Genomic DNA, 12750 nt, shown 5'->3' on the forward strand with positions numbered 1-12750 from the left:
GCACAGCAAGTTCACGACGAAAATCGCTGTCGCTCCGAAGCTAAATCTTGTTGGCCGCGATGATCAAGAGATACCTTCACGTCGCTCGTGGTAAGCTGAGCGTGGTGAAAGACGTTGGGTGGTGTTCGGAGGTGCGAAGGTGGAGGAGATGTCAAAGTAAAGTTGTTTTGGTCGGCAGCAAAAAGAAAGCCGGCGGGTCGATCTCTCCGCGTTCCTGCGCGACTTCTCAAATATCCGACGTCTCAGCCTGATTTAACAGCCCAGACCATGAATGCAGCTTTGGAGACATCTTCACAACCAAACTCGTGTCTATGAAGGCGGCTTTTGTCTACGGATCGAGCTCCAAAGCTTCAAGCTACCGCAGCGCCCATCATGGCCACCACCCGATCACTTGGAGTGCACGAACCCTCAGCTATTTCCTACCTTGTCGCGGAAGGATTTCTTTCACCAGATCCCTCGGAAGACCAATATAAATGGACAACATGTGTCGATGAAGGAGGCTCGACTGGCCCGGTCGACGACGAGCTGGTGTGGACAAAGCATTGCGTGGTATGGTCTCGTGCAGGCGTGGTCAAGCGAGTCTTTCGATTCGACCCCGAAAAGGAGGACGTCAGATACGCTCTGTTCACTCAATTCGCGGCTGGAAATGCCAGGTCACCAGGCTACAGAGAAAAAGCCACCAATGCCTCGAAGAAGGATCGCGCCACCCATACCGCGACGAGAAGCCGGTCAAAGGGTACTCAGAAAGGTCTTGGAGCAGCTTCATCTTTACCAGGTTCTGGATCAACGCTGAATCTGCATGTGGATTCTCGAGCTGCAATTGCAACTCCCTCGAGTTCGAGCGACCAGAGCTCCCGGGCTTTGGTGGTGGTGCTCAAATCTCAAGCACACATCTTTTTTGTCGCGGGAAACAGTCACACAATTCCTTTACCTTTTGAAGTCGAGTCTGTGTTCGCAACACCTCGTGGATTGCTTTTTCAGCGAAAGATTTCTGAAGAAAGTCCACATACTCAGACCCCGTGTGGCCCTCCGCCCAATTCCTTCATGACGTCGACCTCAGCCTCAATTTTTGATCCGGGTGCATCCCAGTCGTCGAATGTACTACGCCCGGCACCTGGCAAAGGGAAGAGGCAGTCTTTCAAACTGCCTTCGATACGCAATTCGACTTGGGGCTCGGGTTCTCACGGCAGTGCAGATATTCCTCGTGTCTTCTCACTCATTGATCCTCATTCGGAAATGGGATTGGTGGTGACTTGCTCAACATCCCCCGGGTTCAAGAGTAGTATCAGCAGCAGTACTTCACGGCGTCAAGGTTCAGGCTTGGATTCTCTTGATCCCACTGACGAGATTGTCTACATCTCCGCCAAAGACGAACTGTCGAGTCTTGGGCAGACTCGTAACGACACCCCTCTAATTCTGGTGCTGACTATGAACAACATTACGGGGCTCTATACCGTTTGGACGGCAAGGTATAGAGATGATGAAATTGATGGCTCAAAAAGAGGAGCGTCTCGCCGACAGACTGAGGGTACACGATCCACCAGGCGTAGCTCCCATTTTGGAATGGCTACTGGTGCAACGACCCCAGTAGCTCGTCCGCCTACAGGCAGGGAGAGCTTTGGGCCGTGGACAGAGCATTGGGCCTCGTCTCAAAACACGGAGAGCAAAAACACCGCCGAGGAAGATTTAGTGTCAAGAGTTGCCCAAGACTTTGGTGACGTGGGAGTGCCTCTTAAGGCTTCTCGACGGGTCAGCTCTCTACTAGCACGTACAGATCTGGCTAATAGCCAAGACCGGGTCACATTTTCTGATCTCGCTACGGGCAGCCAGTCTAATACAGCTGTTCATCACGGCGGCTTCCGCCAGTCAATGGGGGCAGGTAGCACAAGAGCGAGCTTCGGTTTCAATCCTCGATCCAGTCTTCCCCCAGGATCGGGATCCGTCTACAGTGCTGCTGGCAGCTTTGTGGACCCCCCAGTGGACAAATTGCTCGAAGACATGAATGGCGGGGGCTTGGCCGAAGGATTTGGCAATATTGCACTGCGAGAATCAGCTTCTGGTTTGCCGGAAGAGCTGCTTTTGTCCAAAGTCGAAAGCTTCTCTACGATGTTTTCTGGCAATTTTCGCGGATCTTTTGGCCACGCATCTTCCCACCATCTCAGAGTCTCCACGTTGTCCTCTCCAGAATTGAATATGCAGAAAGGAAATGTGCGATCAGTGGCGATCTGCATTGTGGATCAAGATTCTCGAAACATGACAATTGTGAATATGAAAGTCGAGCAAGTGGCCATCCCCAAGAACAGAAAAGCAGCAAAGAAATCCAAGTCGGCAGAGCGACGTCCCTTGTTGGTTCATGCAGCTGGGGTTCAGTACGTGCCTAATGTTTGGGATGCTTGTACCATAACAGATGGCGGGATCTCACGACTTCTGACACTGACTGTTCTGGAAAATGGACATCGCGAGTTATCCTTGCAAACTCTTTGGAGTAGTCCAAGCAAGGTCGAAATCCCGCGCCCACTATATCTGAATGATCCACACGGCGTGTCGGCCAAAAAACTCGCCATTCGACCGCGAGACAGCGGCGTCAATCGTGTCATGGCAGACCCAGACCTTATCTTTAATGCCTTCGATCACAGCTGCTCGTGCGGAAAGGTTGACCTGGTCGATACGTCAAAGCAGCGCCATAGACTCCAGATCCAGATGGAGCCTCGCAATGAGCTTGTCCAAAAGGTCGTCAAGGTCTGCAATTTCGTGCTTCGTGACACCGGAAAGGCTGGAGACGGCATACTGGTTGCCTGGTGGGAAGTCATCAGGTGGCTTCAGAGCAGAGATGATGTAGAGAATGACATTGAGTGGACTGCACTAGTCATTGTTTTGTTTTCTCTAGCAATCCCTTTCATCAAATCACCCCAACCCCAGGCTCCAGCCAGACGCACACGCCGGAAGAAGAATTTCCTTCGCTCCAGTAGCGGCAGCTACATTGACTTGGAAAGCTGGGAAGCCATGCTTGATCTTGAGTCCGGATCTTCCGGTGTTGTTGCGCCATGGATGAAAAGCAGCGCTTGGAACTGGATTGTTGAGCAGGACTCCGTCGCAGGACACTCGACCCGTGACACCACTCGCCAGATTCAAAGCGAACAACCAAATGCCAACCGGACAACTTATCGCCACAATTCTTATTTGCTCCGCTGCGCATCTCTTAGTCGTGAGTTCCTGCAGAGCTCCCCAGGAGCACGAGCCACTGGTGGGGATGGATATCTGCCCATTTCGGGGGCTTTTGCCGAGTCGACCAGATGCACCGCACTTGGTACAATACTGATCGGCCTTCACCTCTTGCGGGAGGAACAAAAACTCTGCACTTCTGATGCGGAAGAGTCTCAACAGCCTTTGGGGCTTCTCGCCCCTGTTCTTGCCCAGCTTGGTGGTTGGTTAGGTTGGCGATCCTGGAATTGGTCGGAGAGCTCATACTTTGGCACTGAGATGGCCAGTATGGAACGATGGCAATTCGAAGATACTCGTATCACCGAGCTCAACGTCCCTGCCGAGCCCTTCTCTCCACCGTCCGTTTTCGATTTCTTGTCCCGGACTTCGCGCGAAGAATTCTCCCCATTCTTATCGCTTCTCGATGTCATCAATGCTCGAGACCGTACTCCGAGAAAGGACAGGCTTTGGAAGGAATGTTTCGATCTGACACCAAGAACACTAGCCCTGAGTGGCTTCCTTTGCGACGTACGTCGAGCAGCCTCGCCCTTGGAAAAAATCCAGCTACTTCATCGTTGGGGTTTGAACAAGAGTATCATCGATACCTTCCCAGAAGGGGTGAGTGCGCCATTGTATGAGACAGTGATGCAATGCCAAAACGAGGCATCTACCTCGTGGCACACCGCATTGCTAGAAATCATCGATCGCGAGGATCTGTATATGTCAATGAATCCAGCACAAGCCAAAAGCTTCGCCCCATCTCAGCAGGTCGCTTCCTCCCATGACGCTTTCCGTGATCACCATAATATTGGGAATTCGGCACTGGAATTTGACAGTGGAGTTGCCTTTGAGGCTTCAGCGGAAGCTGATCGACTGGCCGTCACTAAACTTGTCTTCCGCGAGGACAGACGCTATGTAGAGGCATCGCGACTTTTAAATCAGTCAAAGGCGCCTGTGGCAGAGTGTTTCCCGGAGCCTGATTGGACGGATTCTGATCTGCTTGAGGCACAAAAGGAGATTATGCAACTTGTCTCGTATCGCACTCTATCGATTCCTGCGGGGCGTGGTATGCTTTTCTTTAGTGGGCGTTTGCCGTTGTTGACTGAGAAGCTGCCAATTCCCTCGTTCTCGATGCAGTGTGTCATGAAGCCCTCGAATGTCACTGTGAGCGCTGACCGAAACGCCTTCACCGAGGAGAAGGTCTGCTGGGCATTCTTCCACAACGGTGTGTCGACTGGACTGGCAATTTCCAAGGAATCCAAAGGTATCGACACGTCGTGGATCCTCTTCAACAAGCCCGCGGAATTGACTAACCGCCACGCCGGCTTCTTGCTCGCCCTCGGTCTGAATGGTCACCTGAAGAGCCTAGCGAAATGGGTGGCTTTCAAATACTTGACTCCCAAACATACCATGACTTCGATCGGCTTGCTGCTTGGCCTCTCAGCATCCTACATCGGCACCATGGACACCTTGATCACTCGGCTACTTTCGGTCCACGTGTCGAGGATGCTTCCGATGGGCGCTGCCGAGCTCAACCTGTCGCCTTTGACCCAGACCGCTGGTATCATGGGTATCGGCCTCCTCTATTGCCGCTCTCAGCATCGTCGCATGAGTGAGGTAATGCTATCAGAGATAGAGAACACAGAAGAGGAAGAACATGCTGGAGCGCAGGAGGACTTGCGGGACGAGGGATACCGGCTGGCTGCAGGGTTTGCTCTGGGATTGATCAATCTCGCCAAGGGCAAAGATCTGCAAGGTATGCGAGACATGCACGTTGTGGAGCGACTGCTGTCCATCGCAGCAGGTACCAAGCACGTTGATCTGGCGCACGTGCTGGATCGTGCCACTGCGGGTGCAACAATCGCAACTGCACTCATATTCATGAAGACCAATGATCAGGTCTTGGCTCAGAAGATCGACATTCCCGATACAACCGTTCGTTTCGATTACATCCGACCGGATCTGTTCCTGCTGCGCACTCTAGCTCGGCATCTCATCATGTGGGACAGCATCAGACCAGAAGTGGACTGGATCAATTCAAGCTTACCCGAGGTCTATCGAAGACGTGCACGTCTGCGGGGCATTCACCGGCTGCAGAGTGAGGACATGCCATTTTTCAATATCATCGGTGGTCTCTGCTTTGCGCTAGGCCTGCGTTATGCAGGCTCCGGCAATACGCAAGCTCGAGATCTTCTGCTATACTACCTTGACCAGTTCATCCGCATCTCCCGCTTGCCGGTTCTCAGCTATGATGCTAGACTCACACGTAATTCGGTCAGAAATTGTCAAGACATCGTGTCCCTGTCTGCGGCAGTCGTCATGGCTGGTACGGGTGACTTGATGCTGTTCCGAAGACTGCGGTCACTCCACGGACGAGTCGACCCAGACACTCCCTATGGCAGTCACATGGCTGCGCATATGGCAATCGGTATGCTCTTCCTCGGCGGGGGTAGCTATACACTCGGCACCTCTGATCTCGGTGTGGCTGCCCTTCTTTGTGCTTTCTATCCTGTCTTCCCCACAGAAGTGCTGGACAACAAATGTCACCTGCAAGCGTTCCGCCATCTCTGGGTGCTCGCTGCAGAACCGCGCTGTATTGTTCCTCGGGACCTCGACACCCGGCGTCCAATTTCGATCCCGATCACTATCACCTTGCACACTGGTGGTGTATCAACCCTCACTGCTCCTTGCCTGCTCCCTGATCCCGGCGAGATCCGCCGGGTGGATGTCCGGGGACCGGATCACTGGCCCCTTGCGTTAGATTTCAGCCAAGATGACGCTCTACGCGAAAAGTTCCGCCGAGGAGATCCATCTGTCTATCTGCGCCGCAAGGCTACCTACAGTTCTGCGGGAGATTCTACTTCGGTATTCGCGTCCACTCTTACCGGTCTGAGCGAAACACAAGACATTCTCCCCACCATGACAGCTGCAGGCGCAACCCCCGCCAAGGGTCTTCCCCCGTCGCTATGGCCAAATCACACTGCTCTACTGTCTGGCTCACTGGGCGCTGCAGCAGGATCTTCCCAGTCTCCATGGGACTGGGTCTTCGCCTTACCGTCCCTCCAAGGGCTGGATATCCGTGAACGATCACTCGTTCTCCCTTCTTCTTTCCCTGCGCCCTCAAGTCGCATCAACACTCGCCTGGTTACAGCACCACATTGGCTCCGCACTTCAGCCGTCGATACTCGACTCGCGCTGGCGCATACCGTGCGTAACATTGTACAGGCTGCCCACGGGCAAAGCGCGGATGCGGATGAAGTTCGTGACCGTGTCTGGCAACTCCGACTCTTATTCGAATGGCTGGATCGTGTGCAGGCCGACGATGCGGAGAAGAATGCTAGTCCGGGAGTGCTGCCACAAGCTCAGAATCAGACATCGGGTCTGTGGCTGCGAAGGGACTTTTTGGAGGAGGCTAGGTGGCAGATCCTGGAGGTTCAGAATGAAGGGCCTGGGAGTGAGATGGGCGGTGCGTGAGGCATACGTGCTTCGATGGTTTTTTTAAAGGGGGGGTGGGGGGGGTGTTTTTTTTCTCGTTCGTATTGGCTTTGGAGACTTTTATTCATTGAATGGGGATGGGATGTGATGAGATGCTAGCGTGTTTCCTAGGTTGTATGATATGATATCCACGATAATGCATGAAATTAGATATATCTTTTGGCTCTTATATACTATTGCTTGATTTTGCAACGATGACTTGATCATGCTGAGGTGTCAGGTATCAGGTGTGTGTACCCGCAGACAACTAGAAGCAAAGAGTAAAATAATCCACTGTTGATCCATGAGGTAAATTCCGGACCATAACTCCCACAATCCTTTTTAGATACGCGCTATTGCAAATGCCATTATGTATATCACAGTAAAGACCAACCCGATCCTCCACTACCGCGGCCGCGTCTGACCCGGTTTCAACAGTCCTCGATCCCCTCCACCACCTTTCTGCCACAGCCAAACACCTTCCATTGCCCAAGCCGCAGCACTAGCATGGCGCCCGATTCCTGACGCAACCGGCAACGATGGACGACCATCTGAGCTTTCCTGGTCTCCCTCCTTGCTCGTCTCATCTTTCTTGCCTCCACGCACCCTCTCCTGGCCACTGACGCCTTCGGCCTCGGCCAACATGCCACCCACGACCCCTTCTTTCTCAATGACGAACCACAATCCTTCGGATAATTGGCCTCCGCGTTCTCCGAACTCGCCCTTACCAAGTCGGAACAAGATTCGGCCGAGAACCTGCCAGGCGATGCAGCGCTGAGCCGCGAATGTTGAGCGCGAGAGGATCGCCAGCTCGGGAATAGTATATCCGGCAGCCTGGGGGTCGTCGCCGTGGTGGTGCAGACCAAGCGTGGTGGGGAGGGCCAAGGACGTTGTTGGTCCCAGGATGGTGCCTCGGAGTGAGAAGCGGACTTCTGAGGGAGTCATGGATGTTGCGTTACTGGCGGGATGGTACGGAGAGGTCGAGTCTGGGTCCTCCGGATCACTAGACGGGGGGCGGAGCCAGGAGAGGGCGGCTGGATCGGTGGTCATTTCGGGGAAGTAGTGGGATTGAAGGTCCGTTAGGAAATCTGGGGAAGAAGGGTCGAGAACTGGCATCGGTTGTTTGGGGCGAGGAAAGTGGAAAGTTTCAATGACGGCGGGATCCATGATGGGGGTTTTTCAGAGGCAGGTCGCAGGTCTTTTGGCGGTTGGAGAGGTGGACGATCGTCGTTGGCGGGTCCTTTGAGTGAAGATGATGGATTTTGAGGGATGATGACGTCGGCTTGTCTGCCCTTTGTAGATTCCGATAGGGATATATCGAAGGAAACGGATTTGGAAGATTTTGTAGAAGCTGAGTGTCCTGCAGACTTGGTTGCGGGCTCGGATGAATCCTCTTGTGTCGGCGTCGCTGGCGTCGCTCCAGCGCCGGTGTTTGCTTCATCATCGATCCGAGCTCGACGGAGGAATCTTTCCAAAAGCGCAGGATCCATCGATTCCATCAACTCTTCCCGCTCCTTCTGAATCTGCGCTTCTGACATTGATGCCAGATGACGTTTGTTCTCTTCTGCGATGGCTCGCTTGTCATCCTGCAGAGTGGGTGGTGTATTTGACGAGACATCGTTGGCCTGAGGGGTCGCTTTCTGGCCAGCTCGTCGTTCCTTAAAGGACGGAGTCTTGGTGCGGCGGCGATGCGCGGGAAATCCGGTTGAAGAGGTGGACGAAGGTGGTGCTGGAGCCGGTGGTGTAGCCGCGGTAGGTGCTCGCTCACGAATCTCCCCGATCAACGAGAAGGGTGAGGGGGCGGGATCACTGGGGATGGTGACAGTGTCATCGTCCAGATCAACCATGAACCGTTCACCTCGAAAGGCCATGGTGTAATGGGGAATCAATCACTCGGAGATGGATCGGAGCGAGAGGGGAGATATGATCTCCAGGGTAATCTGCGTCAGGGCCGAGGAGTCGACCGTCACTCGAGTCAGGCAGGGAGCAGCGGGCGGCCTGCAGAGAAAAAAAACCGATTATGTCAGCGCGGGGCGCTGCGGCTCAAAAGGCTAAAAACGCTGGAGATATACAGACTAACCGTATGTGGTTAGCACAAGATGTGCGGGAGTGCTAGGCTGAAAGGGGAAATACACGATGCTGTGTGGCACAGCCAGAAAATGAGGAAATTCAGCAGTAAGGAATATCCTGGGGTTTGATTCCGGCGTCGGTAGTGTTATGAAATTTGAAATGTGACATCTGGATCATGGTTCGAGATCATGGTATTGATATTCTGCGTATCATCAGGTGGAGAATTCATCTATCAATCATACCGCATTACTTGTGGTCTTTGACCCTCTCTACAGTACACTGGAGAGGCCAGACACCAGACTAGGGAAAGTCCAGGTCACCTGGAGATCAAAGCTCTTTGTCCCTGAACGATCGATTCATTCAAGCCAAGACCTAAGCACCCCATTCATCTGTCAGATTGATGTCCGGGTGCAATATCAGGGAACGTCTCTGCCATAAGCCATTGAATTCCCGTATCATCATATCGCGTATGGTTGAGGATAGATCCGCCTCGGTCCTGTTCCTGACACACTCCGGGCCCGATTGTTGGAATGCGGACGGATCTATCGAGACCGATCGGATTCAGATCTCAGAGAGAGATGACCCTGGCGTCCCTTTTTCCTTTTTGAATCGAGTGCTCTGCTGATATCAGCCTCCTTTGGTACCCCTCGTCTGGTCACCCCTCCCATCAGATCAGGATGGAGGGAACGATAGCCACGGGGGCGCCAAGGGAATGACGGTGCCTTTGTGCAGTTGGGGACAGTGCAGGACATCCGCTGCGGAGTGGATCCAGCCATGCTGAGTCATTCCCGGGCGGGTCAGTACTTAGCCCTGGTTCATGATCTGGTCCAGTGGTGAGGCCCGACTCGTTATAGATGTTGGTCGGTTTGGGTCAATTGCAGGACTGACACTCTCCGGTGGTTTAGACGATTGGTCCGTACGTGTCGGCCAGGAGTTGGACTACGCGAGTCTCTGCCGAAAGAGCAAGACGGGTCTCAGGTCTGTGCATCACTCAGTACGAGTACCGGACTGGATACCACGACCACAATCTCCTCGGCAGCCATCTGTCCAGGTCAAGCTGGGGCACCTTCTTATGCCAGGTAACCAAGTCGAAATCAGTGGTATTGTGCTGGTTACTCTGCCCGTCTTTCTGATGCCCCTTTGGACCTTCCACTTACCACCTCGTCCGAACTGGTACCTAAACAGACCCAAGTTCCTCACAGTCACGAGCACCGGCCCCTACCCTAACTGAGGCCTGTCTGATCCCCTCAAGCCCATTCCCATCTCCTCCCTTCCCTTTTCCTCTCGTTCTCGCCTTCTCCTCTCTCCTCTCATCGCTCTTTTTCCTGACCTCGTTTTTGATTCATCTCTTTCCCCTCACCCCCGTCATCCTGCCATTACACCAACCCATCCACCCTCCGTTCACCAACAACCCCCTCCCCATCAAGACAATTTGCCTTTTTCATTTTCCAAATCCACGCCGGCAATTCTCATCATCCATCGGGACCAGTGTGAAGTCATCGTCAGAACATCACGCATTTTTGACCAGTCCATCTCAACTTGAATCATCACCATGTCAACTGATCCTCCCGAGCAGGCCCTCCCAAGGATGACGGACCGCCCGTGGATGAGATGATCGGGTCGAGACGTGCTTCCGGCGCCAGACGGTCGCGTCGCAAGAAGGATGAGGACACCAATTCTGCCACAAATACCCCAGACACTCGCGCCAAGAAGAAAGAGGAGAAGGAAAAGGAAAAGAAAAGGAGAAGCCTACCCGTGCTGCTCGTCGTCCGCGAGAGAAGTCCACCGCGACGGCTGCGTCACGAAAAAAGGCCAAATTAGAAGCCTCGGGAGATGAAGCTGCAACGGATCAACATGCCCCCTCACCAACCCCGACGGCGCCAACCGCCGCTGCTGCCACTCCGACTGCCAATCCAACCCATCCCCCGGTATCCCAACCACCACCTCCCTCTTCATCCCGAATACCCCAGTGCCGGCAAGCAAGCCCAGCCCGCCGCCTACGTCAGCGTCAATAACTCAGTCGCATCGTCCCTCGCACTTGAACCAGAGTCCGCGCCTTTCTCCTTCAGATGCCAGGTCTGTAGCGGCGCAGGATCATCGATCCCGACCTCAATCCCAACCGCCGCCACCGCCGCCTCCACAGCCGTCTCAAGTGACCTCCGCGCCCAGTCCGGCCCTGGCGTCAGCACCAGCCCGCACGAGCGGTCGCAATTTCGATCCCATTCGATCAGCCTTTGAGGATCCTTCGCCCGCCCCCGTGTACAGCCCTCCCCCGACGGTCTCTCCAAGACCCAGCTATCGCGCGAGTGCCTCGCCGGCAATCTCCAGCATCATTGACCCTCCAGCACAGACTCAAGTGACATATCCTCCTCAGCTGGCACGTACCTCTTCGGGCCATGTCCCGACGGTTTCTTCGCCGGCACCCGGCCCTCCTGCGAGGGTGCACACCCCCAGTCATTCTGCTCTAGCTCCCTCGCCAATCCCCGTGTCCTCGCCCTCGCATGGTGCGATCCATACCCCTCAACAGCCGCCGTATACCAACAATGCGCATTACGCTCCTCACAACGACTCGCGTTCACTTCAGGCTCCGTCGCCAAAACTGGATTTGGGGGCACCCCCACGCCACAGCCTGCACCCGGCCAAACTCAATCCCATTCGCAACGACTGGCAGATCCTCCGGCTGAAGCTGAACTCCCGCAAGGCTCAGCGCAGCCATCCTCCGATGCGATGGACATTGATTCCAAGGAGCCGGTCGTCGCATCAGCCAAGAAAGAGAAGGGCACAACTACCGCCTCTTCTTCGAAACCCCCCTCGCCCAAGCCGGTGCGAGTGGCCAAAGAAGCGCCCAAAATCCCTCAGGGCTCCGGCTTGATCACGACTGCTCTGTTTGGGGGAGTGGATGGCTCGGCCAAGTCCGACGTGCGCAGCGTGCCCAACATTGTCATTCATGTGCCGCTCAACAAGGGCAACCAGATTATCAATTTTGCACAACTGGCAGAGGAACAGTACGGGTTTGCAGCACTACATCCGCGATTGGCGGCGCACAAGGAGCGTTTGGCACGTGTCGCCGCTGCCGGGGCAGCACTCGAGCGAAGCGACAAAAGTCTCAAGGGAATCTCGGCTGGTGAGAGTGCCGACGAGGATTTGAGTCTCGACGTGGATCGTGATAGCGATCTCGATGGGGATATCTCAATGATTGGCGCGAGCACCAACGGTGGACAGTCAGAAGCAAGTGACGGGAAGAAGAAACGCAGAAGAAAAGTGGAGGAATACGACCGTGATGATCCATTTGTTGATGATAGTGAAATGGCATGGCAAGAGCAGGCGGCTGCCAGTAAGGATGGGTTCTTTGTGTACAGTGGACCACTTGTACCGGAGGGCGAAAAGGTCCAGGTGGAACGGTACGTCTACGCTTTTGCATCTTGTGTTTTCTCTTTTATCCGTTCTCAGTTTACGGTCACTGATTTTATGGGCTATTGTACAGTGCGGATGGTACGATCAAACGTGGCCGTGGTCGCGGTCGGGGCACTGGGCGTGGTCGTTCCTTGACCTCTCAGCCCCATGTGCCCATTGCGGCGGCAGTCCCCATCTCTCAAGAAACAGGTCTGCCATTGCGAGGACCAGGCTCTCGGGGCGGTGTCTCGCGTCGTGGACGAGGCTCGAAGAAAACCGACACCTCAGACAAGCACAGTGACCGCAACGGCACTACTGCATCGACCTCCCACGAAAGCCGCGGTGGACGTGGCGGCAGCACCGCTGGCCGTGGAGGCTCGTCCTCGCGGGGGGGCAAGAATTCTATCATGTCGATGCTGGACATCGCGCCGGCTCCCAGCCAGCAGAGCCACATGGGAGGCATTGCCCCTGCAGCTGGTGCCAGTCCACTTGCTGGACCGGAGTTGGTCATGAAATAGGAGGGTTGAAGTGTAAGAGATAGCAAGTGTTGCATCTGGACTGAGTTCATCATTTGTTCATGTTCGTCGAATGTGAAACAGCGACGGGACATAT

The 12750-nt window shown here is 54.5% G+C and overlaps 4 protein-coding genes across 4 annotated transcripts; 2 read left to right on the forward strand and 2 right to left on the reverse strand.

Moving 5' to 3' along the window:
- Window positions 1–372: 372 nt before the first annotated feature.
- On the forward strand, window positions 373–6675 carry POX_g09081 (Negative regulator of mitosis; the record flags this gene model as incomplete). Its single annotated transcript, XM_050117846.1, has 1 exon — window positions 373–6675. One exon carries the CDS (start codon window positions 373–375, stop codon window positions 6673–6675), a length of 6303 nt encoding a protein of 2100 aa, XP_049965990.1.
- Window positions 6676–7080: 405 nt separating this feature from the next.
- POX_g09082 (uncharacterized protein) lies at window positions 7081–7725 on the reverse strand (the record flags this gene model as incomplete). The annotated part of the gene is made up of 1 exon (XM_050117847.1): window positions 7081–7725. The coding sequence occupies one exon, from the start codon at window positions 7723–7725 to the stop codon at window positions 7081–7083; it is 645 nt and encodes a 214-aa protein (XP_049965991.1).
- Window positions 7726–7754: 29 nt separating this feature from the next.
- Window positions 7755–8546, reverse strand: POX_g09083 (uncharacterized protein; the record flags this gene model as incomplete). Its single annotated transcript, XM_050117848.1, has 1 exon — window positions 7755–8546. One exon carries the CDS (start codon window positions 8544–8546, stop codon window positions 7755–7757), a length of 792 nt encoding a protein of 263 aa, XP_049965992.1.
- A 2032-nt stretch (window positions 8547–10578) lies between these two features.
- On the forward strand, window positions 10579–12656 carry POX_g09084 (uncharacterized protein; the record flags this gene model as incomplete). Its single annotated transcript, XM_050117849.1, has 3 exons — window positions 10579–10949; window positions 11091–12146; window positions 12230–12656. The coding sequence occupies 3 exons, from the start codon at window positions 10579–10581 to the stop codon at window positions 12654–12656; spliced, it is 1854 nt and encodes a 617-aa protein (XP_049965993.1).
- Between the last annotated feature and the right edge of the window lie 94 nt (window positions 12657–12750).

The sequence above is a fragment of the Penicillium oxalicum genome, chromosome VII, assembly GCF_001723175.1.
Source record: "Penicillium oxalicum strain HP7-1 chromosome VII, whole genome shotgun sequence".
NCBI lineage: Eukaryota > Fungi > Ascomycota > Eurotiomycetes > Eurotiales > Aspergillaceae > Penicillium > Penicillium oxalicum.